The sequence below is a fragment of the Notolepis coatsorum genome, assembly GCF_963971535.1.
Source record: "Notolepis coatsorum genome assembly, chromosome: 11".
NCBI lineage: Eukaryota > Metazoa > Chordata > Actinopteri > Aulopiformes > Paralepididae > Notolepis > Notolepis coatsorum.
The window spans coordinates 4308138-4335856 of record NC_140175.1 but is presented as its reverse complement, the minus strand read 5'-3'; the positions used below and the strand labels follow the sequence as shown (position 1 = coordinate 4335856).

At 43.9% G+C, this 27719-nt stretch overlaps 1 protein-coding gene across 1 annotated transcript in view; it reads left to right on the top strand.

Moving 5' to 3' along the window:
* Positions 1-27719, top strand: part of pitpnb (phosphatidylinositol transfer protein, beta) — a 57017-nt gene that overhangs the window by 15378 nt on the left and 13920 nt on the right. The window contains exons 4-7 of the mRNA XM_084324254.1: positions 1437-1528; positions 4159-4166; positions 7497-7571; positions 10987-11070. Of these exons, the coding sequence (XP_084180380.1) occupies positions 1437-1528; positions 4159-4166; positions 7497-7571; positions 10987-11070 (259 nt within the window). The remainder of the gene's footprint in view (positions 1-1436; positions 1529-4158; positions 4167-7496; positions 7572-10986; positions 11071-27719) is intronic.

Here is a 27719-nt window from a genome sequence, read left to right as displayed (position 1 = left end):
TTCTTTAATGAATATAACTCATCAGTTTTTAATACTATAATATTAGTGTGTAGCCTAATCTTTATCTGCTTCTGTGAAGAAAACCCCCATTGGTTTAAACAGAATGAATAGACACATAAAAAATATATATATATATATACATATTTTTTTATTATTATTTTTTATTAAAAATAAAAAAAATTCGTGCCCAGTGATGAGACCAAGGCGAATGTGAGCTTTACTGAACAGGAGAGTTGGGTTCTGCTTGTCTTGACTGGCTGGTAATCTTGGCAGTGCAGCGGAGGTTTGCTGCTCTGCTGTAAGGGCCCGCCTACAGTGGCTTGGCTCCGCCCACATCTGTTCCTCCTTTAAAGTGATGCTGGAGGAATATCTGGGAGGATGCTGACAGTGTGTCTGTCTGTCTCGTCTGTCTGTTTGTTTGTCTGTGTGTTTGTGTTGGAGGCAAGGAGTTCACCCAGCTCTGCTCGTTGTTCAGAAGCCATGAACTGCTTCTTTGGTAATCTGAGGGCTGGAATCAAAAAATGCACACACCTGACTTATCTTCAAGGTTCCAGAGTCATACCATATCGGTAAAAAAATAAAACTACCTGAAACTCATAAGAATGTTTGCAACAGAGTAAAAATAAAAGTGCAAAATCTAAATTTTCAAAAAATCTAAAAAAAAAAACAAAAAAAAATTGATTTAGTATTCGAATGCCAACGTAACGAACAAACGTTTCGGCTCAGCCCTGTGACACACACATGCGATGGGCGGCACAGGAACACGCACACACGCAATTTTCTTTTGGGTCGCCGATGCGATTGAGTCTCTGCACATGACCCAGATATAAGGGCTGCGGTGTGGGGCCGCGACAGCGTTAGCGATGTGTTGTGCATCTTTTTCCATTGGGGTTATCTTATCCGGGGTGGGGGGGGGGGGGCATTGCGAGCACGGGGGGGAGAACATGCAAACTCCACACAGAAAGGCCCGGGAGATACCCCCCCCCCCCCCACCTGGGTACCTGGCATCGCGGAAACCTGGTCCCCGAGCGGGAATCGAACCCTGGGCCTTCTAGCTGTCAGGCGGCAGTGTTAACCACTACACCACCGGGCTTCATACCACAGTAGAGGTGGGGGGGCAGAGCAGCGGTGCCGTCCCGTAGGGATGGGCATTCATTTTCAAATAATCATTCAATCATAAAAAAAAAAAAAATCGTAATAGTTAATTCGAATATCATTTAGTCTAAAAAAATATATATTTTCCCCTGTTTTTAACCGGCAACTACACTGTGTGTAGTGTATTGAGAGGGGACTAACTGTTACACCTCTCAACGGCATGCTGGGTACGGGTAGCTACTAGTCCTTGAACAAGAACAAGTCCTTGAATTTTCTGCGTGATTTTAATGGTGGGAGCCCTGCTGTGAGTGTGTGTTGACGTCCTCCTCTCTCTTCCCCAGTAAAGTCCCATCGTTTGTGAAGATGATCGCACCCGAGGGAGCTCTAACCTTCCACGAAAAAGCTTGGAACGCCTACCCATACTGTCGTACTAGTAAGTATCTAATGAATAACCTACCCATACTGTCGTACTAGTAAGTATCTAATGAATAACCTACCCATACTGTCGTACTAGTAAGTATCTAATGAATAACCTACCCATACTGTCGTACTAGTAAGTATCTAATGAATAACCTACCCATACTGTCGTACTAGTAAGTATCTAATGAATAACCTACCCTTACTGTCGTACTAGTAAGTATCTAATGAATAACCTACCCATACTGTCGTACTAGTAAGTATCTAATGAATAACCTACCCATACTGTCGTACTAGTAAGTATCTAATGAATAACCTACCCATACTGTCGTACTAGTAAGTATCTAATGAATAACCTACCCATACTGTCGTACTAGTAAGTATCTAATGAATAACCTACCCTTACTGTCGTACTAGTAAGTATCTAATGAATAACCTACCCTTACTGTCGTACTAGTAAGTATCTAATGAATAACCTACCCTTACTGTCACACTAGTAAGTATCTAATGAATAACCTACCTATACTGTCACACTAGTAAGTATCTAATGAATAACCTACCTATACTGTCACACTAGTAAGTATCTAATGAATAACCTACCTATACTGTCACACTAGTAAGTATCTAATGAATAACCTACCTATACTGTCACACTAGTAAGTATCTAATGAATAAACTACCTATACTGTCACACTAGTAAGTATCTAATGAATAACCTACCTATACTGTCACACTAGCAGACAAACACGTATATAAAAAGAGTGCTTGGGAAAGTACTTGAAAGTCCTTGATTTTCATGTTTGCAATGTCTGTGGGAACCCTGCTGTGCCGGAGGAGTGCGCTTGCCGTTTATATTTTTTTAACAGTTGTATCCATAGCCTGCATTTTGAAACCCTCATCTCAATGCACTGTTTTAAATGGCGTTCATTAGACAAACTCGCTCGGCCCGTAAACTAATGATACTAATGGACTTGGCATGGATTGCTTGGATCTTGGTTGCCAAACGGGTGCTGGTAATGGCATGAAGGGTGATTATCGCTCCGGGGCGGCGTGGCCAACGAGCCGTGGTGTTGTGCCTCCGACTGACCTCTCGTCGTGATCCTCCCGTCCCACAGGGGCCGGGGTTCAGACGGGTCAATTGGTTGGCATGAGAGGTCAAGAGTCTTCTGAACAACACACCATGCTTTGCTGAACTGGGCTCTGTTGTGGTTGTTGGGTCCAGATGACTGTCTGGATGAAACTAGGGCTGGGTGATAAAACGATAACGATAATTATCACGATATATTTTAATCGATAATAAAAAATAATGTCTAATTCTTTTTTTTTTATTATTATTGTGACCTGCAACAGGGCAGCTTTAAACCCAGAGAGACAGTGGACAGACTTGTCTTTCTTGCCTGCAACTTAAAGGAATGGCTTTGCTTGTCCAAATGACAATACTGACCAAATTAAGATTTTTTTTTCTCTTGTCCATTTATTTTGTTTGCTTTCTAATTTAAAATACAGTTTGAAACCGTCTGTACACAGTAGGCTATGTGTGCTAGCAGAACTAGACTCCAGTCACGAGTCACAGTGCACATGTGCGGTGGTTTGTCCACCAAAAAAGCGCCAAAAGATAGAAAAGAAACGAGCAGAGCCAGAACTACAACTCCCCTGGAGCCACAGCCAGCAGAGAAGCCTGTTTACTTTAGCTTTTAAACCAGCTGCAGCCTGAGAACTGGAGTGTGAGGGGATGTAACACTAAAGATGGCGGCAACGACAAAGAATTGCTGCAAAATAAATGTTGTTTAAATAATAATGAAATTTTTTTTGTATACTAATAAAAAAGATAGATAATTATCTATCGAACGATATGAAAAATGTTGTGCCCAGTGATGATACCAAGGCGAATGTGAGCTTTACTGAACAGGAGAGTTGGGTTCTACTTGTCTTGACTGGCTGGTAATCTTGGCAGAGTAGCGGAGGTTTGCTGCTCTGCTGTAAGGGCCCGCCTACAGTGGCTTGGCTCCGCCCACATCTATTCCACCTTTAAAGTAATGCTGGAGGAATATCTGGGAGGATGCTGACAGTGTGTCTGTCTGTCTCGTCTGTTTGTCTGTGTTTGTGTTTGTGTTGGAGGCAAGGAGTTCACCCAGCTCTGCTCGTTGTTCAGAAGCCATGAACTGCTTCTTTGGTAATCTGAGGGCTGGAATCTAAAATGTGATATATCATGATAAAATGTTTGGCCATATCGCCCAGCCCTGGATGAAACCATGCAAAGTCCTGACAACCCGTCCATCCATTCGGTTACCTTCGTCTCGTTACCTTGTGTCCCCAGAGTCTCTCTCCAAAAGATGCAAGTGTGGTTTTGAAACGGAAGCGAGAGTTTTGCCTCGAAGTTGAAGAGCATCCTTACGTCTTTAGTTTTAGTGGCTAACATAGTTCTGTTTCCTTACGTCAGAGTAGTTTTAGTGGCTAACATAGTTCTGTTTCCTTACGTCCGAGTAATTTTAGTGGCTAACATAGTTCTGTTTCTAACATAGTTCTGTTTCTAACATAGTTCTGTTTCCAAAACAACTGAAGTTTTATCGGTACTAATTGTCTCTTTTGTCTCCTCTTCGTCTCCCTCCTCTTCGTCTCCGTCCTCTTCGTCTCCGTCCTCTGCAGTCGTGACGGTAAGTTCGTTTCTCTTAACTGAAATAGATTGCTTGTCGTTGGACACACAAATGTGCACATTGTCTTCTACGGGTGGGAATCACCAGAGGCCTCACGATACGATACTAGCACGATACTTGAGTCACAATACGATAGTATTGCGAATTTGCGATACTAAATATATTGCGCTATGCTGAGTATTGCGATATTAATATTGCGATATATTGCGATTTATTACCTTTTTTCAACTGCAAAGTAAAACTGTCAACATGTTTTATCTAATTAAATAAAGTTCAGTCTGTTCATCTCACTTCAATAATTTTTATTGCAGAACATGGTATTTTCTCAAGCAGACAGATGTCAACACTGTAATCTGTGTTGCATGTACCTGACAAACTGAACTGTTTGTATTACAGTCATATTCCAACTTAACTGAATGCACACGTGTGTGTGTGTGTGGACTACTGTACTATTACAGGTATTGAGATGAACAATGAAACTTCCTTATACAAATATATGAATAATTAAATATCGATACTTGGCGTCCCTGTATCGATACAGTATCGCCACGCAAAAAGTATCGCGATACTACTACGTATCGATATTTTCCCCCCACCCCTATTGTCTTTTCCTTCTGAGACTCATGTGTTTCTCTGAGCGCAGGGCTTTTGTTTTGTCTTCTCCTCGTGAGATGCATGCGTTTCTCTTGAGCGGAGGGCTTTTGTTTGACCGCTACCGTATTAACAGATCTTTGATTCCGCCAACTCTTTTTGGCCCCAGCTGTTATAGAATAGAATAGAAGTACTTTATTGATCCCGAGGGAAATTCAACACCACAGTACGCTCGCGAAAAAAAAAAATCTAAAATAAGAATAAAAATGCAGTCAAAGATATACACATTCTAAAATATTTATATACAACCAATAATATACAGTAAAATGACAGTGACAATTTTAAATATATACAGGAAGATATTCAAGAATTTCTACTGTTACTCTGTGCTCAGAGTGCAAAGTCGCTGGACCTTAATTTGCATTGAGATCACAGGAGGAGCAGCAGCCACACGTACTACACTATCGGCAGCACTGTTCCCGTCCAAACGGCTAAGTGGTCAATTGGATTCGCTGTGGGGGTTTAAATAGACTTCTCTCGAGGCGCTCTCCCATTCGTGGCGTGTTCTCGGTACTGACTTTCCTCGTTAGTGGCTTAACCTTCTGCAGTGTGTGGTAGTGAAAGGGTTAAAATAGACCCAGATCATCGGCGTAGAGTGAATTATAATTTCCCCAGCTGGGCGATAATTCACTATGATCATCTTTCAATGGGATCATCATATTATTGTGATGAAATCAGGACATCGACACATATCATGATACACATTCTACGGTCCAGATTTATCATAACAAGCACATATTAACTCAAAATTCCTCACTAATCTTGTTCAATATTTATTAAATAGTTGAGGGAATGTCATTTTGAAAATAGCAGTTTCGGCTTTATGTCACACTTTGTGGATTGCATAACCCATGATGATGGCTCGGTGTCCCGAAAAGACCCACCGCGTAGGCCAGATGCAAGCTGCATTTTACAATAAACCTCTGTGGGGCCGCTTAATTTTTTTTTTAAATATATATATATATTATATATATATTAGTGTGTGTCTTAGTTCAAGTTTTATTCTATTTGTCACATATAAGCAGGGCTGTACAGTGCGATGATCTCGTCGCAAATTGCCCCTTAATTTGGCCGTTGCGAGTTTGAAATATTATTTGGGAGCAACGTTGCGAGTTGTGATTTCAACCCTTCATTCGCATTTCACTCCTAAATTAATCCATACAAATTGGATACATTTTTTTAAAAACATTAGCCTACAACCAGGGCTGTACAGTGCGACACAATGTCGTGGTGCTATGAAAGAATCTGTCGGCAATGAATGAACTTACTGCGATCGCCTGAGTGAAAAAAAAGATTTGCGTGTGGAGTGAATCTGGGTCACGCTAGTACCTGGTACTTGTAGTCTATCGTGCGATTAAAGACCATGTCCCTATCTGCGTAGTCTATACATCCAACACCAAATCCCATAATTCCTAGCAAAACGAAACTGAATGTGGGCTCTCTTCCTTTCAATATGGGCTATTGCATCGCCAAAGAAGCACCTCATTTCAATACATTTAAGACGCAAAAAAGAACAACGGAGTGGATATCAGTCCATCTTATGACAACCACGTCCGATGTGGAGAGATGATAAGATGATGATGATTGACGTGATGATGTGATGATTGATTGACGGGGACACGGACACTTCTAACGTTCAGGTTCAGCTATGCATTAGGTGAGTAGTCCTACCGTAAGAGCCTCATACGGGTCAATTAAACCTTTTTGATTAGTCTTTCCTTCCAGCTAAGTTGGACTGAACATTTCACTGTCAAAAGCGCAAATGTAAATAAGGTTGCGTCGCAACACGGGTTTCAAAATAAAGGTCACATATACAAATACCTCTCAATTCTTATTAAAAAAAGTCCCGGATATACATAAACATTAATTGGCATAGATCTCTATAAACGGCCCAACACATTGATCACTTTAGACACACACTGAAACCAGTAACATCACAAATATGAAGCAGGTAATTACCCATACAAATAAACCTTTCATGGGGTTATTTACAATAATAATTCATTTGATTTCTAAAGCACTTTTCATTGTGAAACAAATGTATGCAGAGTTTCTTGTCCTCCTGATTAATGCAATGGTGTGTGTGTGTTGTGGTGATCTCATTCAAGGAGCACTACACAAGCGCGCACACACACACAGTTTGTTGTTTTTGTTCTATTAGTGATTTACACACTTTCTCAGTTGGTTCATTATAAAAGATACAAACCTGAAAACAAACGCACTTAAATGTTAAATAAAAGGACCACAGTAATGAGGCAGGAGGAACATATTATTTTAATAATGGTAAAATTGTTATTTAAAAATGTGCCCCTAAAAAATCTTTTTTGCCCCTAAATTTCTCATTTAGGGGCAGGTGTGCCCCTAGTGAAAAAGCTTAGCGTACAGCCCTGATAAGGTACAGGTACATTACAGTGAAATGCTTGGTTCTGTATGAGCCTCCTGAGAATGTGCTTCATACAGTAAAAAGAGTTAAAGACCAAACACTGTACAAAATGCAAACAATATGGATGTACATGTAGTGCAAATCTTTTTGTAATAAATAGATCAAATAGGGTGTAGAGTGTTTAAAGTGAATGTTAAAGGTGAGTGTTTGTTTTAAAGTCTTAATAATGACTATCGTGATATTAATTTCTTCCATATCGCAATATGAAACATCATGTGTCCTCTGCTCCTTTTCAGAACGAGTGGATGAGGGACGACTTCATGATAAAGATCGAGACGTGGCACAAACCAGATATGGGAACGCTAGAAAATGTAAGTGACTTGAAAAGGAACTCTTGTATTTATACTGGTGTAAGGTAGCCCCTCCCCTTTTAGACACACCACTGATTGGGGGGGTAGATTAAAGGGGGAATGCCACCCGTCTTCAGAATTCACATGTGACGGTCCTGTGTTCCAGGACAGCTGTCAGTGTCTGTGAACACAGGGTTCGCACAAGGTCCTTGGAAGTGCTTAAAGTGCTTGATTTCTGGAGAGAAGAAATTTGGAAAATGGAATTCCTTAACTCATTCTCGTGTTTCGTCGCCAACCATTCAGCACCAAAAACGAGGGGGACCCGGCCAGGGGTGTAAAAAGTACCCAGAAATTATACTTAAGTGAAAGTATATGGGTACCGTCTCAAAATCGTACTCAAGTAAAAGTCAGAGTATCTGGCTAAAAACACACCTGAGTAAAAGTCCAAAAGTTTCTACTTTTAAATGTACTTGAGTACTAAAAAGTTAAAGTAAAAAGCTTTTTTCTGACTGTCTATTCTTCTGATAGCAGGTGTTTAATCAAAGATCCCCGCTTTCTAGTCTTGCACAAGGACCAATCAGCATGTATAGTCTCCTCCCCATCATATGTATATACTCTGTCAGGATCTATGGGTAACAGTACTGTATATTTGAATACCGTTTATGTCACAAATGTATCAGTACTAAATATCTGTATGTCCCTATGCCATAAATGTCATGTATGTTGTGTATGTCATAAATGTCGATGAATTGAAAATGGGGGACCCTGATGGAAACAAGACAAACGTCTTTCTCTGGTCTGCATCCCCTTAACAATTGTGTGTATTGAGCCGTACTGTATTGTACCCATTCTGCAATCTGTTAAATAAAGTTTTCATTCATTCATGGGTATGGGCGGGTTCATTTTCCATTGATGGGGATTTGATTGGCTGTACATTGGATTATCGACGAAACCTTACTTGGTCCCAAGAAGAGGGTCTCGTGTATTAAATAAAGTTTTCATTCACTCTGGATCTGGTAAATCCAGTAGCAGAAACGCATTCACATCATTAGGCTCTGTCAGAAAACACATGTGCACAAATCCTGTATTAGGCCTACTTTAGCGGACAAAACCCAAACAAAACTTATTTCTCACACCTCTGATACTCATCGGAGCCCATATGAGCGTGGAAACTTTAATGAATGAATGAGAACTTTATTTAACAGATTGCAGAATGGGTACAATACAGTACGGCTCAATACACACAATTGTTAAGGGGATGCAGACCAGAGAAAGACTTCCGTCTTGTTTACATCAGGGTCCCCCATTTTCAATTCATAGTGACATTTATGACATACACAACATACATGACATTTATGACATGGGGACATACATGACATACAGATACAGGTACCGGGTATATAGTACTGTTACATTTGTCACATATACGATATGCAAATATACAGTAGTTACCCAGAGATCCCAACAGTAAATATATACATATGATGAGGAGGAGACTGTACATTAGGGGGGGGTGGCTGGGTGGTAAAAAAAAATATACATACGGTGGGGAGGAGATTGTCCATTGGGGGGGGGGGGGGCGGGGGGGGGTTGGACATTTACGGTGGCCAGTTTCGAATGGCAGCCTCCCGTAGGTGCTCTTTGAGAGTGGTTTTGAATGTGGGTACGGAATAGGATTACATTTTTTTTTTTACAGCTGTGGGTAGGGCGTTCCACATTGTTGTGGCATAATTGCGAAACGTGTTTAGTCCCTTTGTATGATAACAAGCCTTTTAGTTCATGGTTCAAAGTAATGGGAAAGGGGTGCTAGCTCACCATCAATCAGAAGCTAGCCACAAGACTTGCATTCACGCTCTCCAGCACACAGCCTCCCTGCCTGGCACAACAACCACAACAGTAGGGTCTATAGTCACAGTCAGGACAGTAGGCTCTACAAGTAGGCTCCCTTAAAACGCTAACGCTATTAAAAAAATTAAAATAATAAAAAAAAAAACAGTGGAGGTTAAAATAAGAGTGACTTGGCCTGAAAGTTCAGTCAGGAGATTTTATTTTTTGCTTTAATCCCTGCTTAAGTATTGTAACAAAGTACAATTGCTCAAGCACTTTACACCCCTGCTGTGAACATGCAGAATGTTTTACAGCTGGGCGTACGAGACGAGCAAACATCTCATGCCCCAGATTATACATCCGGGTGATGTCACACATCTGAGGTCTCTCTCTCTCTTTCTCGCTCTCGCTCTCGCTCTCTCGCTTCAAGGAGAGCGGTGCGTGTTCTGAAATATTGACCAAACAGGCGTGGGGCACAGGCTTTAACATGTGAATTCTTAACACAAGATAATATTTTCCTTTTTATTGATCCCCTTGGGGGGGTAATTCGGGTGTCATAGCAGCAGGGGGGAGAGGGGATGCATAAATATAGGTAATACAATCTGATCTGAATATAGAAATATGAGAAGGAATATACAGTGTAATAGAATTCACTCTGAATATAAAGATATGAGAAAAATAAACGGTGTAAACAAAGGTGCAGATGAGGATCTGTACCCTAGCTGGCAAGATTATACGTCATTGATTGATTGATTGATTGATTGATTGAAAACTGTATTAACAGATTGCAGAATGGGTACAATACAGTACGGCTCAATTACACACAATTGTTAAGGGGATGCAGACCAGAGAAAGACCTTCGTCTTGTTTACATCAGGGTCCCCCATTTTCAATTCATAACATTTATGATATACAGTACTGTTACATCCAGACATTTATGACTTATACAAATATACAGTACTGTTTATTTACAGAGAATATATACATTTTGGGGGGGGGGTTTGGACATTTACCGGGGCCAGTTTCGAATTGCGGCCTCCCGTAGGTGCTCTTTGAGAGCGGTTTTGAAGGAGGGTCAGGATTCACATTATTTCACGGCTGTGGGTACTAGGGCGTTCCACATTGTTGTGGCATAATGGCTTGTAGGGCTGTACCGAATGCTTCGAATCTTCGATCATAATGTTGACATTCAAATTCTAAATCAACATTCGAATTTTAAATTTTTTTTTTTTTTATCTTTTTTTTTTTTCTATTCAAACCAATGGGGGTTTTCTTCACAGTTGCAGTTAAAGATTAGGCTACACTAATATTATAATATTATACTATAAGACGTCACCATCACTTTCATACCAACCGTGCCCTTATTGGATTATTTATGTTGACGAAACTGACAAGTTATATTCATTAAATAAAGTTGATTTAATAAAAGAAAAATACCAATTTAATCAGATTAAGCACTTTATTCAAATTGAGGATTCAGTTAAAAAATTAAAATGTATTAAAAAAAAGTAATAATAATTTTTTATAGACATTCGAAGCTTTGTTCGAATACTTCAATCGAAGCTTTGAATGTTAAAAAATGGCTTGTTCCTCCCTCTCCCTGCGCCAGGTGCACGACCTGGACGAGCCCACGTGGAAGACGGTGGAGGTGGTTCCTATCGACATCTGCAACAGAGACGAGGTGGCAGCCGGGGTGAGTTTCTGTCTCGCGGAGCCAGCCGTGAGAACCTGACGCTGCCGGGTCCTCCTGTGTGAACAGACTCCTCCTACATGCTGGCCATCTTTAGGTTCACCGGCCAAATGACCCTTCAGGACGAGATCTTACGGGGAATGGACTTATACAGATGGACAGATACAAGTTTATGGTTTATTATTCACACAAAACAACTCTGTTTTTCTCTCACGCACACACACACACACACAGACACACACACACACACACACACACACACACACACACACAGCCTGTCCTGCTGTTGTTGTTGGTGTTTGAGACTGAGGAGGCTGTTTGTCTCCCCCCTGAGGAGCAGGCGTGTACTGCATGCTGACCGGCTGTCTCTAAAGAGATTGATGCCATGTTGTATTGATAATATACATGTTATATATATACACGTGTTATTTTAAATGAGCTTTGGTCTAGACTCAACATGTTATTAATGGATCATTGACAATTGATTGATCTTGGTTACATAAGGGCATCGATCAAGCTCATCAAATAATTGTTTGTGTGCACACATGAAATTGTGTGCAGTTGTTTTAGTGATATGATTTGGAGCGCGTCCTGTGAGCGGTATGTCTGTATATTCATTTAATTCCAAACCTTTATTTCAACTCTAAAAGGCAACTGAGGTTTCCCTCATTTACAGCATATAAAACCAGAACAATAAGACGGCAAGACGAGGCAAAAAGCAAGGATAACAAATCAATTAAAAGTAAAACACGTACAACTTGATTGACAAAGGTTGGACATCAAGGTTTTAAACTCTGCAACAGAGGAGAGAATCTCGAGCTTTAAGGACTGTTGGAGTTCATTTCATGAGCTAGAGGGGCATCATAGCAACATGTAGATTTACCCTGTTCAGAGCAAACTGGACCTTAAGGACCAGCTAGTCACTAGAACAGGTTCCATAGGTTCCAAAATCTAATAATGATGTAGTATAAAGAGGTAGCTTACCAATAATGATGTAGTATAAGGAGGTAGCTTACCAATAATGATGTAGTATAAAGAGGTAGCTTACCAATAATGATGTAGTATAAGGAGGTAGCTTACCAATAATGATGTAGTATAAGGAGGTAGCTTACCAATAATGATGTAGTATGAGGTAACTTACCAATAATGATGTAGTATAAGGAGGTAGCTTACCAATAATGATGTAGTATAAGGAGGTATCTTACCAATAATGATGTAGTATAAGGAGGTAGCTTACCAATAATGATGTAGTATAAGGAGGTAGCTTACCAATAATGATGTAGTATAAGAAGGTAACTTACCAATAATGATGTAGTATAAGGAGGTAGCTTACCAATAATGATGTAGTATAAGAGGTAACTTACCAATAATGATGTAGTATAAGGAGGTAGCTTACCAATAATGATGTAGTATAAGGAGGTAGCTTACCAATAATGATGTAGTATAAGGAGGTATCTTACCAATAATGATGTAGTATAAGGAGGTATCTTACCAATAATGATGTAGTATAAGGAGGTAGCTTACCTATAATGATGTAATATAAGGAGGTAGCTTACCAATAATGATGTAGTATAAGGAGGTAGCTTACCAATAATGATGTAGTATAAAGAGGTAACTTACCAATAATGATGTAGTATAAGGAGGTAGCTTACCTATAATGATGTAGTATAAGGAGGTAGCTTACCTATAATGATGTAGTATAAGGAGGTAGCTTACCAATAATGATGTAGTATAAGGAGGCAGCTTACCAATAATGATGTAGTATAAGGAGGTAGCTTACCAATAATGATGTAGTATAAGGAGGTAGCTTACCAATAATGATGTAGTATAAGGAGGTAGCTTACCAATAATGATGTAGTATAAGGAGGTATCTTACCTATAATGATGTAGTATAAGGAGGTAACTTACCGATAATGATGTAGTATAAGGAGGTAGCTTACCTATAATGATGTAGTATAAGGAGGTAGCTTACCTATAATGATGTAGTATAAGGAGGTAACTTACCGATAATGATGTAGTATAAGGAGGTAGCTTACCAATAATGATGTAGTATAAGGAGGTCGCTCACCAATAATGATGTAGTATAAGGAGGTAGCTTACCAATAATGATGTAGTATAAGGAGGTATCTTACCAATAATGATGTAGTATAAGGAGGTAACTTACCAATAATGATGTAGTATAAGGAGGTAACTTACCAATAATGATGTAGTATAAGGAGGTAACTTACCAATAATGATGTAGTATAAGGAGGTAGCTTACCGATAATGATGTAGTATAAGGAGGTAACTTACCAATAATGATGTAGTATAAGGAGGTAACTTACCAATAATGATGTAGTATAAGGAGGTAACTTACCAATAATGATGTAGTATAAGGAGGTAGCTTACCAATACTGATGTAGTATAAGGAGGTAACTTACCAATAATGATGTAGTATAAGGAGGTAGCTTACCAATACTGATGTAGTATAAGGAGGTAGCTTACCAATAATGATGTAGTATGAGGTAGCTTACCAATAATGATGTAGTATAAGGAGGTAGCTTACCGATAATGATGTAGTATAAGGAGGTAGCTTACCAATAATGATGTAGTATAAGGAGGTAGCTTACCAATAATGATGTAGTATAAGGAGGTAGCTTAACAATAATGATGTAGTATAAGGAGGTAGCTTACCAATAATGATGTAGTATAAGGAGGTAGCTTACCAATAATGATGTAGTATAAGGAGGTAGCTTACCAATAATGATGTAGTATAAGGAGGTAACTTACCAATATCTTGTTCGGTCTTCATTTCTACGACCCTACATTTCAGAAGTAGATCTATCTGGGCCAAACGCTGTGGTCGTGTTCGCTGCCGCAGCCCTGTTTCCTGTCCTCACTGCTTCCTGCTTCCTGTCCTCACTGTTTCCTGTCCTCACTGCTTCCTGCTTCCTGTCCTCACTGTTTCCTGTCCTCACTGCTTCCTGCTTCCTGTCCTCACTGCTTCCTGTCCTCACTTTTTCCTGTCCTCACTGTTTCCTGTTTCCTGTCCTCACTGCTTCCTGTCCTCACTGCTTCCTGTTTCCTGTCCTCACTGCTTCCTGTTTCCTGTCCTCACTGCTTCCTGTCCTCACTGCTTCCTGTCCTCACTGCTTCCTGTTTCCTGTCCTCACTGCTTCCTGTTTCCTGTCCTCACTGTTTCCTGTCCTCACTGCTTCCTGTTTCCTGTCCTCACTGCTTCCTGTCCTCACTGTTTCCTGTCCTCACTGTTTCCTGTTTCCTGTCCTCACTGCTTCCTGTTTCCTGTCCTCACTGCTTCCTGTTTCCTGTCCTCACTGCTTCCTGTTTCCTGTCCTCACTGCTTCCTGTCCTCACTGTTTCCTGTCCTCACTGTTTCCTGTCCTCACTGCTTCCTGTCCTCACTGCTTCCTGTCCTCACTGTTTCCTGTCCTCACTGCTTCCTGTTTCCTGTCCTCACTGTTTCCTGTCCTCACTGCTTCCTGTCCTCACTGTTTCCTGTCCTCACTGTTTCCTGTTTCCTGTCCTCACTGTTTCCTGTCCTCACTGCTTCCTGTTTCCTGTCCTCACTGTTTCCTGTCCTCACTGCTTCCTGTTTCCTGTCCTCACTGTTTCCTGTTTCCTGTCCTCACTGCTTCCTGTCCTCACTGTTTCCTGTCCTCACTGCTTCCTGTTTCCTGTCCTCACTGTTTCCTGTCCTCACTGCTTCCTGTTTCCTGTCCTCACTGCTTCCTGTTTCACTGTTTCCTGTCCTCACTGCTTCCTGCTTCCTGTCCTCACTGCTTCCTGTCCTCACTGCTTCCTGCTTCCTGTCCTCACTGTTTCCTGTCCTCACTGCTTCCTGTTTCACTGTTTCCTGTCCTCACTGCTTCCTGCTTCCTGTCCTCACTGTTTCCTGTCCTCACTGCTTCCTGCTTCCTGTCCTCACTTTTTCCTGTCCTCACTGCTTCCTGTTTCCTGTCCTCACTGCTTCCTGTCCTCACTGCTTCCTGTTTCCTGTCCTCACTGCTTCCTGTTTCCTGTCCTCACTGCTTCCTGTCCTCACTGCTTCCTGTTTCCTGTCCTCACTGCTTCCTGTTTCCTGTCCTCACTGCTTCCTGTCCTCACTGCTTCCTGTCCTCACTGCTTCCTGTTTCCTGTCCTCACTGCTTCCTGTTTCCTGTCCTCACTGCTTCCTGTCCTCACTGCTTCCTGTTTCCTGTCCTCACTGCTTCCTGTTTCCTGTCCTCACTGCTTCCTGTTTCCTGTCCTCACTGCTTCCTGTCCTCACTGCTTCCTGTTTCCTGTCCTCACTGCTTCCTGTCCTCACTGTTTCCTGTCCTCACTGTTTCCTGTCCTCACTGTTTCCTGTCCTCACTGTTTCCTGTCCTCACTGTTTCCTGTCCTCACTGCTTCCTGTCCTCACTGCTTCCTGTTTCCTGTCCTCACTGTTTCCTGTCCTCACTGCTTCCTGTCCTCACTGTTTCCTGTTTCCTGTCCTCACTGCTTCCTGTCCTCACTGTTTCCTGTCCTCACTGCTTCCTGTTTCCTGTCCTCACTGTTTCCTGTCCTCACTGCTTCCTGTTTCCTGTCCTCACTGTTTCCTGTCCTCACTGCTTCCTGTTTCCTGTCCTCACTGTTTCCTGTCCTCACTGCTTCCTGTTTCCTGTCCTCACTGTTTCCTGTCCTCACTGTTTCCTGTCCTCACTGCTTCCTGTTTCCTGTCCTCACTGTTTCCTGTCCTCACTGCTTCCTGTTTCCTGTCCTCACTGCTTCCTGTTTCCTGTCCTCACTGTTTCCTGTCCTCACTGTTTCCTGTCCTCACTGTTTCCTGTTTCCTGTCCTCACTGCTTCCTGTCCTCACTGCTTCCTGTCCTCACTGCTTCCTGTCCTCACTGCTTCCTGTCCTCACTGCTTCCTGTTTCCTGTCCTCACTGCTTCCTGTTTCCTGTCCTCACTGTTTCCTGTCCTCACTGCTTCCTGTCCTCACTGTTTCCTGTCCTCACTGCTTCCTGTTTCCTGTCCTCACTGTTTCCTGTCCTCACTGCTTCCTGTTTCCTGTCCTCACTGTTTCCTGTCCTCACTGTTTCCTGTCCTCACTGTTTCCTGTCCTCACTGCTTCCTGTTTCCTGTCCTCACTGTTTCCTGTCCTCACTGTTTCCTGTCCTCACTGCTTCCTGTCCTCACTGCTTCCTGTCCTCACTGTTTCCTGTTTCCTGTCCTCACTGTTTCCTGTCCTCACTGCTTCCTGTTTCCTGTCCTCACTGTTTCCTGTCCTCACTGCTTCCTGTTTCCTGTCCTCACTGTTTCCTGTTTCCTGTCCTCACTGCTTCCTGTCCTCACTGTTTCCTGTCCTCACTGCTTCCTGTTTCCTGTCCTCACTGTTTCCTGTCCTCACTGCTTCCTGTTTCCTGTCCTCACTGTTTCCTGTCCTCACTGCTTCCTGTTTCACTGTTTCCTGTCCTCACTGCTTCCTGCTTCCTGTCCTCACTGTTTCCTGTCCTCACTGCTTCCTGCTTCCTGTCCTCACTTTTTCCTGTCCTCACTGCTTCCTGTTTCCTGTCCTCACTGCTTCCTGTCCTCACTGCTTCCTGTCCTCACTGCTTCCTGTTTCCTGTCCTCACTGCTTCCTGTCCTCACTGCTTCCTGTCCTCACTGCTTCCTGTCCTCACTGCTTCCTGTTTCCTGTCCTCACTGCTTCCTGTTTCCTGTCCTCACTGCTTCCTGTTTCCTGTCCTCACTGCTTCCTGTTTCCTGTCCTCACTGCTTCCTGTCCTCACTGCTTCCTGTTTCCTGTCCTCACTGCTTCCTGTCCTCACTGTTTCCTGTCCTCACTGTTTGTCCTCACTGTTTCCTGTCCTCACTGTTTCCTGTCCTCACTGCTTCCTGTCCTCACTGCTTCCTGTTTCCTGTCCTCACTGTTTCCTGTCCTCACTGCTTCCTGTCCTCACTGTTTCCTGTTTCCTGTCCTCACTGCTTCCTGTCCTCACTGTTTCCTGTTTCCTGTCCTCACTGTTTCCTGTCCTCACTGCTTCCTGTCCTCACTGCTTCCTGTTTCCTGTCCTCACTGTTTCCTGTCCTCACTGCTTCCTGTCCTCACTGTTTCCTGTTTCCTGTCCTCACTGTTTCCTGTCCTCACTGTTTCCTGTCCTCACTGCTTCCTGTTTCCTGTCCTCACTGTTTCCTGTCCTCACTGCTTCCTGTTTCCTGTCCTCACTGTTTCCTGTCCTCACTGCTTCCTGTTTCCTGTCCTCACTGTTTCCTGTCCTCACTGTTTCCTGTCCTCACTGCTTCCTGTTTCCTGTCCTCACTGTTTCCTGTCCTCACTGCTTCCTGTTTCCTGTCCTCACTGCTTCCTGTTTCCTGTCCTCACTGTTTCCTGTCCTCACTGTTTCCTGTCCTCACTGTTTCCTGTTTCCTGTCCTCACTGCTTCCTGTCCTCACTGTTTCCTGTTTCCTGTCCTCACTGCTTCCTGTCCTCACTGCTTCCTGTCCTCACTGTTTCCTGTTTCCTGTCCTCACTGCTTCCTGTCCTCACTGCTTCCTGTCCTCACTGCTTCCTGTTTCCTGTCCTCACTGCTTCCTGTTTCCTGTCCTCACTGTTTCCTGTCCTCACTGCTTCCTGTCCTCACTGTTTCCTGTCCTCACTGCTTCCTGTTTCCTGTCCTCACTGTTTCCTGTCCTCACTGCTTCCTGTTTCCTGTCCTCACTGTTTCCTGTCCTCACTGCTTCCTGTTTCCTGTCCTCACTGTTTCCTGTCCTCACTGCTTCCTGTTTCCTGTCCTCACTGTTTCCTGTCCTCACTGCTTCCTGTCCTCACTGCTTCCTGTTTCCTGTCCTCACTGCTTCCTGTCCTCACTGCTTCCTGTTTCCTGTCCTCACTGCTTCCTGTCCTCACTGCTTCCTGTCCTCACTGCTTCCTGTTTCCTGTCCTCACTGCTTCCTGTCCTCACTGCTTCCTGTTTCCTGTCCTCACTGCTTCCTGTTTCCTGTCCTCACTGCTTCCTGTTTCCTGTCCTCACTGTTTCCTGTCCTCACTGCTTCCTGTTTCCTGTCCTCACTGCTTCCTGTTTCCTGTCCTCACTGCTTCCTGTCCTCACTGTTTCCTGTCCTCACTGCTTCCTGTCCTCACTGCTTCCTGTCCTCACTGCTTCCTGTTTCCTGTCCTCACTGCTTCCTGTTTCCTGTCCTCACTGCTTCCTGTTTCCTGTCCTCACTGCTTCCTGTCCTCACTGCTTCCTGTTTCCTGTCCTCACTGCTTCCTGTTTCCTGTCCTCACTGCTTCCTGTCCTCACTGCTTCCTGTCCTCACTGTTTCCTGTCCTCACTGCTTCCTGTCCTCACTGCTTCCTGTTTCCTGTCCTCACTGCTTCCTGTTTCCTGTCCTCACTGCTTCCTGTTTCCTGTCCTCACTGCTTCCTGTCCTCACTGCTTCCTGTTTCCTGTCCTCACTGCTTCCTGTTTCCTGTCCTCACTGCTTCCTGTCCTCACTGCTTCCTGTTTCCTGTCCTCACTGCTTCCTGTTTCCTGTCCTCACTGCTTCCTGTCCTCACTGCTTCCTGTTTCCTGTCCTCACTGCTTCCTGTCCTCACTGCTTCCTGTCCTCACTGTTTCCTGTCCTCACTGCTTCCTGTCCTCACTGCTTCCTGTTTCCTGTCCTCACTGCTTCCTGTTTCCTGTCCTCACTGCTTCCTGTCCTCACTGCTTCCTGTTTCCTGTCCTCACTGCTTCCTGTCCTCACTGCTTCCTGTTTCCTGTCCTCACTGCTTCCTGTTTCCTGTCCTCACTGCTTCCTGTCCTCACTGTTTCCTGTCCTCACTGCTTCCTGTTTCCTGTCCTCACTGTTTCCTGTCCTCACTGTTTCCTGTCCTCACTGCTTCCTGTTTCCTGTCCTCACTGTTTCCTGTCCTCACTGCTTCCTGTTTCCTGTCCTCACTGTTTCCTGTCCTCACTGCTTCCTGTCCTCACTGTTTCCTGTCCTCACTGTTTCCTGTCCTCACTGTTTCCTGTCCTCACTGTTTCCTGTCCTCACTGTTTCCTGTCCTCACTGCTTCCTGTCCTCACTGCTTCCTGTCCTCACTGTTTCCTGTCCTCACTGTTTCCTGTCCTCACTGCTTCCTGTTTCCTGTCCTCACTGTTTCCTGTCCTCACTGCTTCCTGTCCTCACTGCTTCCTGTCCTCACTGCTTCCTGTCCTCACTGTTTCCTGTCCTCACTGTTTCCTGTCCTCACTGCTTCCTGTCCTCACTGCTTCCTGTCCTCACTGTTTCCTGTCCTCACTGTTTCCTGTCCTCACTGCTTCCTGTCCTCACTGTTTCCTGTCCTCACTGTTTCCTGTTTCCTGTCCTCACTGTTTCCTGTCCTCACTGCTTCCTGTCCTCACTGTTTCCTGTCCTCACTGTTTCCTGTTTCCTGTCCTCACTGCTTCCTGTCCTCACTGCTTCCTGTCCTCACTGCTTCCTGTCCTCACTGCTTCCTGTTTCCTGTCCTCACTGCTTCCTGTTTCCTGTCCTCACTGCTTCCTGTCCTCACTGTTTCCTGTCCTCACTGCTTCCTGTTTCCTGTCCTCACTGCTTCCTGTCCTCACTGTTTCCTGTCCTCACTGTTTCCTGTTTCCTGTCCTCACTGCTTCCTGTTTCCTGTCCTCACTGCTTCCTGTTTCCTGTCCTCACTGCTTCCTGTTTCCTGTCCTCACTGCTTCCTGTCCTCACTGCTTCCTGTTTCCTGTCCTCACTGTTTCCTGTCCTCACTGTTTCCTGTCCTCACTGTTTCCTGTCCTCACTGTTTCCTGTCCTCACTGCTTCCTGTCCTCACTGCTTCCTGTTTCCTGTCCTCACTGTTTCCTGTCCTCACTGCTTCCTGTCCTCACTGTTTCCTGTTTCCTGTCCTCACTGCTTCCTGTCCTCACTGTTTCCTGTTTCCTGTCCTCACTGTTTCCTGTCCTCACTGCTTCCTGTCCTCACTGCTTCCTGTTTCCTGTCCTCACTGTTTCCTGTCCTCACTGCTTCCTGTCCTCACTGTTTCCTGTTTCCTGTCCTCACTGTTTCCTGTCCTCACTGTTTCCTGTCCTCACTGCTTCCTGTTTCCTGTCCTCACTGTTTCCTGTCCTCACTGCTTCCTGTTTCCTGTCCTCACTGTTTCCTGTCCTCACTGCTTCCTGTTTCCTGTCCTCACTGTTTCCTGTCCTCATTGTTTCCTGTCCTCACTGCTTCCTGTTTCCTGTCCTCACTGTTTCCTGTCCTCACTGCTTCCTGTTTCCTGTCCTCACTGCTTCCTGTTTCCTGTCCTCACTGTTTCCTGTCCTCACTGTTTCCTGTTTCCTGTCCTCACTGCTTCCTGTCCTCACTGTTTCCTGTTTCCTGTCCTCACTGCTTCCTGTCCTCACTGCTTCCTGTCCTCACTGTTTCCTGTTTCCTGTCCTCACTGCTTCCTGTCCTCACTGCTTCCTGTTTCCTGTCCTCACTGCTTCCTGTTTCCTGTCCTCACTGTTTCCTGTCCTCACTGCTTCCTGTCCTCACTGTTTCCTGTCCTCACTGCTTCCTGTTTCCTGTCCTCACTGTTTCCTGTCCTCACTGCTTCCTGTTTCCTGTCCTCACTGTTTCCTGTCCTCACTGCTTCCTGTTTCCTGTCCTCACTGTTTCCTGTCCTCACTGCTTCCTGTTTCCTGTCCTCACTGTTTCCTGTCCTCACTGCTTCCTGTCCTCACTGCTTCCTGTTTCCTGTCCTCACTGCTTCCTGTCCTCACTGCTTCCTGTTTCCTGTCCTCACTGCTTCCTGTCCTCACTGCTTCCTGTCCTCACTGCTTCCTGTTTCCTGTCCTCACTGCTTCCTGTCCTCACTGCTTCCTGTTTCCTGTCCTCACTGCTTCCTGTTTCCTGTCCTCACTGCTTCCTGTTTCCTGTCCTCACTGTTTCCTGTCCTCACTGCTTCCTGTTTCCTGTCCTCACTGCTTCCTGTTTCCTGTCCTCACTGCTTCCTGTCCTCACTGTTTCCTGTCCTCACTGCTTCCTGTCCTCACTGCTTCCTGTCCTCACTGCTTCCTGTTTCCTGTCCTCACTGCTTCCTGTTTCCTGTCCTCACTGCTTCCTGTCCTCACTGCTTCCTGTTTCCTGTCCTCACTGCTTCCTGTTTCCTGTCCTCACTGCTTCCTGTCCTCACTGCTTCCTGTCCTCACTGTTTCCTGTCCTCACTGCTTCCTGTCCTCACTGCTTCCTGTTTCCTGTCCTCACTGCTTCCTGTTTCCTGTCCTCACTGCTTCCTGTTTCCTGTCCTCACTGCTTCCTGTCCTCACTGCTTCCTGTTTCCTGTCCTCACTGCTTCCTGTTTCCTGTCCTCACTGCTTCCTGTCCTCACTGCTTCCTGTTTCCTGTCCTCACTGCTTCCTGTTTGCTGTCCTCACTGCTTCCTGTCCTCACTGCTTCCTGTTTCCTGTCCTCACTGCTTCCTGTCCTCACTGTTTCCTGTCCTCACTGCTTCCTGTCCTCACTGCTTCCTGTTTCCTGTCCTCACTGCTTCCTGTTTCCTGTCCTCACTGCTTCCTGTTTCCTGTCCTCACTGCTTCCTGTCCTCACTGCTTCCTGTTTCCTGTCCTCACTGCTTCCTGTTTCCTGTCCTCACTGCTTCCTGTCCTCACTGTTTCCTGTCCTCACTGCTTCCTGTTTCCTGTCCTCACTGTTTCCTGTCCTCACTGTTTCCTGTCCTCACTGCTTCCTGTTTCCTGTCCTCACTGTTTCCTGTCCTCACTGCTTCCTGTCCTCACTGCTTCCTGTCCTCACTGCTTCCTGTCCTCACTGTTTCCTGTCCTCACTGTTTCCTGTCCTCACTGCTTCCTGTCCTCACTGCTTCCTGTCCTCACTGTTTCCTGTCCTCACTGTTTCCTGTCCTCACTGCTTCCTGTCCTCACTGTTTCCTGTCCTCACTGCTTCCTGTTTCCTGTCCTCACTGCTTCCTGTCCTCACTGCTTCCTGTCCTCACTGTTTCCTGTCCTCACTGTTTCCTGTTTCCTGTCCTCACTGCTTCCTGTCCTCACTGCTTCCTGTCCTCACTGTTTCCTGTCCTCACTGTTTCCTGTTTCCTGTCCTCACTGCTTCCTGTCCTCACTGCTTCCTGTCCTCACTGTTTCCTGTTTCCTGTCCTCACTGCTTCCTGTCCTCACTGCTTCCTGTCCTCACTGCTTCCTGTCCCCCCGGCTACAGTCACACTGTTGCTAAAATTAAACAGAACTCTTCTCCAAATCCCAAAACTCAGACTACGGCAATCGGTGCATAAATCTCTCTACTGTAAAAGTATTCACATCTAAATACCACATTGGTCATCTGGTTGGCATCGATTGTGTGGATAATATATACAGATATTGTCGACCCTGACGATGGATGGGCAGCTGTGATGGGGAAGCACCTCTCGCCCAGATCAACCAGACTCTGATGAGTAGTGTTAACCCTTTCACTGCCGCACTACCAAAACGGTTAACCCTTTCACTGCGACGATACACAGAAGGTTAACCCTTTCACTGCCACACGACAGCAGGTTAACCCTTTCACTTACCGTCGGTAGTGTGATGGTAAAGGGTTAACCTTCTGTAGTGTGGCAGTGAAAGGGTTAAGCTACTGCATGGGGTCTCGCGCTCCTACTTTGAGTCCATATGTGCAGCAGGGGGGCACCGCCTAATCCTGGCTTAAGGTTCTTGGTAATCTGCCGTGGGGGTCTTGAAAGTCGACCATATTTTACCTTGCTGCTAGAAAAACACCGGTTTGAATTAGGGCTGCACAATTAATCGAACAATTAAAAAAATAAATCTTATTGTATTTTTTACTTTTTACTTAACTTTTTTAAAATTATGACAAAAAATAAGAATCGTGTGAGAGAATCGTGATTCACATTTTAGCAAGAATCGTGCTGCAGCCCTATTAAGTTTTATCTGAACTTTTTAATTGGAGAGCCAGACTGGGAGAAGTGAGCAAACGAGAGGGGGGGGGGGGGGGGGTCATCGCAGGAAGGTTATGGAGCTTCGTAAAGGCAGATCTGATGATGATGAATAGTTTATTTTCGGTCTTAGTTTACAGATCAATCAAAAACACTTGTGTGGACTTTCAAAAGAAAAGAAAAAAGAAAAATCACAAATGTACATATTCAAAGTAAGCTCACACACACAATCCAAACCCATTTGACCGAAAAAAGGAATAGGCTGAAGCACATTCTTATTTTTGCCTATCCTTTACAATTCTTAAAAACTAAATATCTGGCGGTTAGGTGGTCGAGCGGAGATTGCGTTCGTCACCAGCCCCGGAGCTGTGAGCTTGGTTCGCCTGTTCGAATCCAGCTCACAGCTCCGGCGTTGTCACCAGCTTGGCTGGCCGTCTGCACTAATACAATTGGCTGTATCAGAGGGTGGGAGAAGCTGGCGGGGTGGGTCCGGGTCGTTGTAAACAGCGACTCCTACAGTTCGGTCGGGGCGCCTGCTAAGCGCGGATTGGACGTGAGGGGGATAGTGTGGTCCTCCCACACGCTACGCCCTCTCGATGAGAATCCGCGCTGCCAGGTGAAAAGAAGCGGTGATTGGCTGGACGTGTGTCGGAGGAAGCACGTGGTAGCCTCCACTCTCCCAGATGATCTGACTGTGGGGGGTAAAGCGCAGCGACCAGGAAGGGACTGGGAATTGGCATACGACTAACATTGGGATGGGAGAAAATCGGAGGAAAATGGAGGGGGAAAAAGACCAATAAAAAAAAAAACTAAATATCTATCTTTGTTTTAAATACTCCGAGCGCATTCCTAAATAAAAACATTTGTACTTGGGCGCCCAAGTGGCCAACCATGTAACGCGAAGCGGCCGACCCGGGTTCGATTCCTGGACCCGGCGTCTTCCCCCCGCTCTGTCTCATGTTCTTCCTCTCTCTCTCTGTCTCTCTACCGGACTGCTCGGTAGTACAAACAATAAAAAATCTACCAAAAACATAATGAAAAAAACAAAACATTTGTACTTAATTTTTTTCTTAGTTCGTTATTTTTTTTTTTAATATACCGTAATTTCCGGACTATTAAGCGCACCTGAATATAAGCCGCACCCACTGAATAAAATTTTTTATTTTGTACATAAATAAGCCACAGGTGCCTACCGGTACATTGAAACAAATTAACTTTACACAGGCTTTAACGAAACACGGCTTGTAACAAAAATATGAATGAAGCTTGTGAAAGCTAAATATGGTAGATTATTATATTAAAGAAAATTATATTTGTGAGTAATTATATATTTAATTTATAATAAAAATTATATTAAAGAAAAATCCATAAATTAGCCGCGTCATTGTATAAGCCGCGATGTTCAAAGCGTGGGTAAAAACCTGCGGCTTATAGTCCGGATATTATGGTACTCCATTTAAAGGGACACTCCGTCGATTTTCAACCATAGTCCTATAGCAGGGGTGTCAAACTCATTTTCACAGAGGGCCACATCAGCATTATGGTTGCCCTCAAAGGGCCAAAGACCGTATAAATGTTAATGTAATGTAAAATAAATGTAGCTACACATTTACATATTGTTAAACATGGTGTTTCTGTATTTATTACTTATTCAAGTTATACATATTGGATATTAATTTGCATAAATGTAAAAATATATGTTAGCTTATGTTATTTTAACAAATAATTTTAGTTTATCAGAACCCCATATTACTCCACCAATCAATGATCAAACCATTCAAGTAAATAACAAAGAAGAATATCATCAAATACAAGCTATGACATTAAGTTTGTTCAAAACCTTTTTGTCACAGTCAAGAGGGGCAGAACTAACAACTGTGAGCTGCAAAGAACACGTGGGACAGATGTAGCAGATGTTACAAAAACAAATGGCTGCACACAACCTTGCAGAGGCCATACATCCAACTAATGGAAGATAGTTTAATTAACTTTAATTAACAGATTGCAGAATGGGTACAGTACAGTACAGCTCAATACACACAATTGTTAAGGGGATGCAGACCAGAGAAAGACTTTCGACTTGTTTACATCAGGGTCCCCCATTTTCAATTCGTAATGAAATTGCTATTATGTGTCTGCATGAACACACAACTGTAACTGTACTCAAAAATAACAAAATAAGGGTTGTCTCAGTTCACAACTATATTGGTCAAATTTTGGGTGGGATTTGTTTGCGTCCCTACAGCTTCTTATTCAATTGAGCGAGATGCTCGGTTATGTCACACAGCCAGTTTGCATCTGACAGTTCAGACAATATTTCTTCAACCCTTTGTTACCTATTCCGCCTCGATCTTTTTTGTATTTTGGGCTGTAAAATTGTCAAAGAATGTCTGAGGAGTAAGTGCTTTTGGCTTTTTTCCTTTGTTACCTCAGATGTTCAACATACATGTATGTGTAAGAATGTGTAATAACTAAGGCTGTCAAAGTTAAAGCTTTATTAACGCATTAACCCACAATTCTTTTAACACTGCTATTTTTTAACCCAATATTAATGTAAAAAAAAAAAAAACGTTTTTTTTTTTTTTTTTTTTTTTTTTTATACCTGAGCTCTTGGGGGGCCACATCAAATGACGTGGCGGGCCGGATTTGGCCCGCGGGCCGTGAGTTTGACACCTATGTCCTATAGTATGGTATGGTTTATTTTAGTGACGCACCGATGTGAAAATTGTGGCCGATACCGATAACAGATATTAATATTGCTGTTCTCGCCGATACCGATATTTACCGATGTCGATATCTCTGTATAGAAAACACTTTTTTATGATAATCAAATAAAGAGCTATTTTCCAAAACGATTTATTTTTTAACTTTTGTAACTTATTTTCAGAAATGACAGATATTTTGAAACTATTTAAGGCCAAAACATGTAAAAAGAAAGAGAGATTTTTCTTTTTTTTTTATAAATATATCGGCCCTATCTTGATATTGGACCGATACCGATGTGTAAAAAAACTGCCATATCGGCCGATATTATATCGGCGGCCGATATATCGTGCATATATATCGGTAAGAAGAGGAGAGCCTCTCAACACAGTGCTAACAGTGTTTGTTAAAAAATGTAACCGCAGCAGGAACAAAGGACCTTCTCAGTCGCTCAGTAGAGCATTGAGGCATCGACAACCTGTCGCTGAATGAGCTTCGCAGAGCATCAAAAACACTGAACAGTGGGGGGCCTTCAGAGGATAACATGGTGTTCAGTCTATAGGGCTGTACCCAATGTAGTTTTTTAACATTCGAAGCTTCGATTGAAGCATTCGAACGAAGCTTCGAATGTCTTTTTTTAATTTTTTTATTACTATTCTTATTTTTTTATAAACTAAATCCTCAATTTGAATAAAGTGATTCATCTGATTAAATTAGTCTTTTTCTTTTATTAAATCAACTTTCTTTAATGAATATAACTCGTCAGTTTCGTCAACATAAATAATCCAATAAGGGCACGGTTGGTACGAAGGTGATGGTGACGTCTTATATTATAATATTAGTGTAGCCTAATCTTTAACCGCAACTGTGAAGAAAACCCCCATTGGTTTAAAGTTAAACAGATTGAATAGACACAAAAAAAACGAGATTACATTTTTTTTTATCTTTTTTTATATATAAAAAAAGTCGAATGTTGATTTTAGAATTCGAATGTCAACATTATGATCGAAGCTTCGAAGCACTCGGTACAGCCCTATCAGTTTAGTTCTAGTTCGCTTGGCTATGATGACCTCCAGGGAATCGGGAGGGGGGCCAATCACGTTTTTTGTCAGACACCGTGATGCTGCCCCCCCCCCCCCCCCCAGCAGAGAACCGCATTAAAAAGGACACTAGCCAGGATACCTCTCGTGAGGCCATCATCACACGTCCACCTCACGACAGGACGATGGGATTATTAAGGTTGAAATTCGGCGAAGCAAAAAAAAACGTGGCCAGAAATACTGACCAAAACATGCCCCCACTTGACCTTTTTAGCCCGTGTGACCTCTGGTGTGAGATCAGCTCAAAGAGGGCATTAAAGCCAGGAGCGGCATCTCTCTCTCCCAGCGCCGCCACGGTGACGGCTCTCCCTCCCAGAGGAACTCCTGTTGTACAGTAATGACATAAGTGGATCAGTGTGGAGGCCATCTGGTGCGCTGCTCCTTCAGCGTTAGGGCCCGGCGATGGAATCAGAATCATTGTGTCCGACTGCAGCCTGGCTGGCGTCTGCCTCAGCCAGGGGCGTCGTTTTGGTACTGCACCACCCGCCATACCTTGGCTTGTTGTGACTAAATCATCTCATTTGCGTGTCATTTGTGCCACGCGCTGCTGCCGCGTTGTACTTGAACGGCAAGACACACTGAGGTGGCTGCTCTTTGTCTCAGAATAAACCACCAAGCCGCCAAGTGTACCCACCTGGCTGCGTCTATTTTTTTACCAACGGATTTCCAGTTCCGTGTCGCCATCTGCGATCTGATTGGCCACTGACGTTTCTGGTGCGATCTGATTGGCCACTGACGTTTCTGGTCATGTGACATGTGCGCCCCAATCGCGTGACGCCTGTGTCTTTGCCCATTTCCGCCTCGAACAGCATGCAAACTATACCTAACGCCTAGTTTATCACTGGTTAAGCTTAGGCGACTCTTTCGAAGTTGGTTAAGGTTAGAGTTTGGAATCAGGGCTGGTGTTCTATCGCCCTGCTCTTAAGACAAACTCTAACCTTAACCGACTTCGA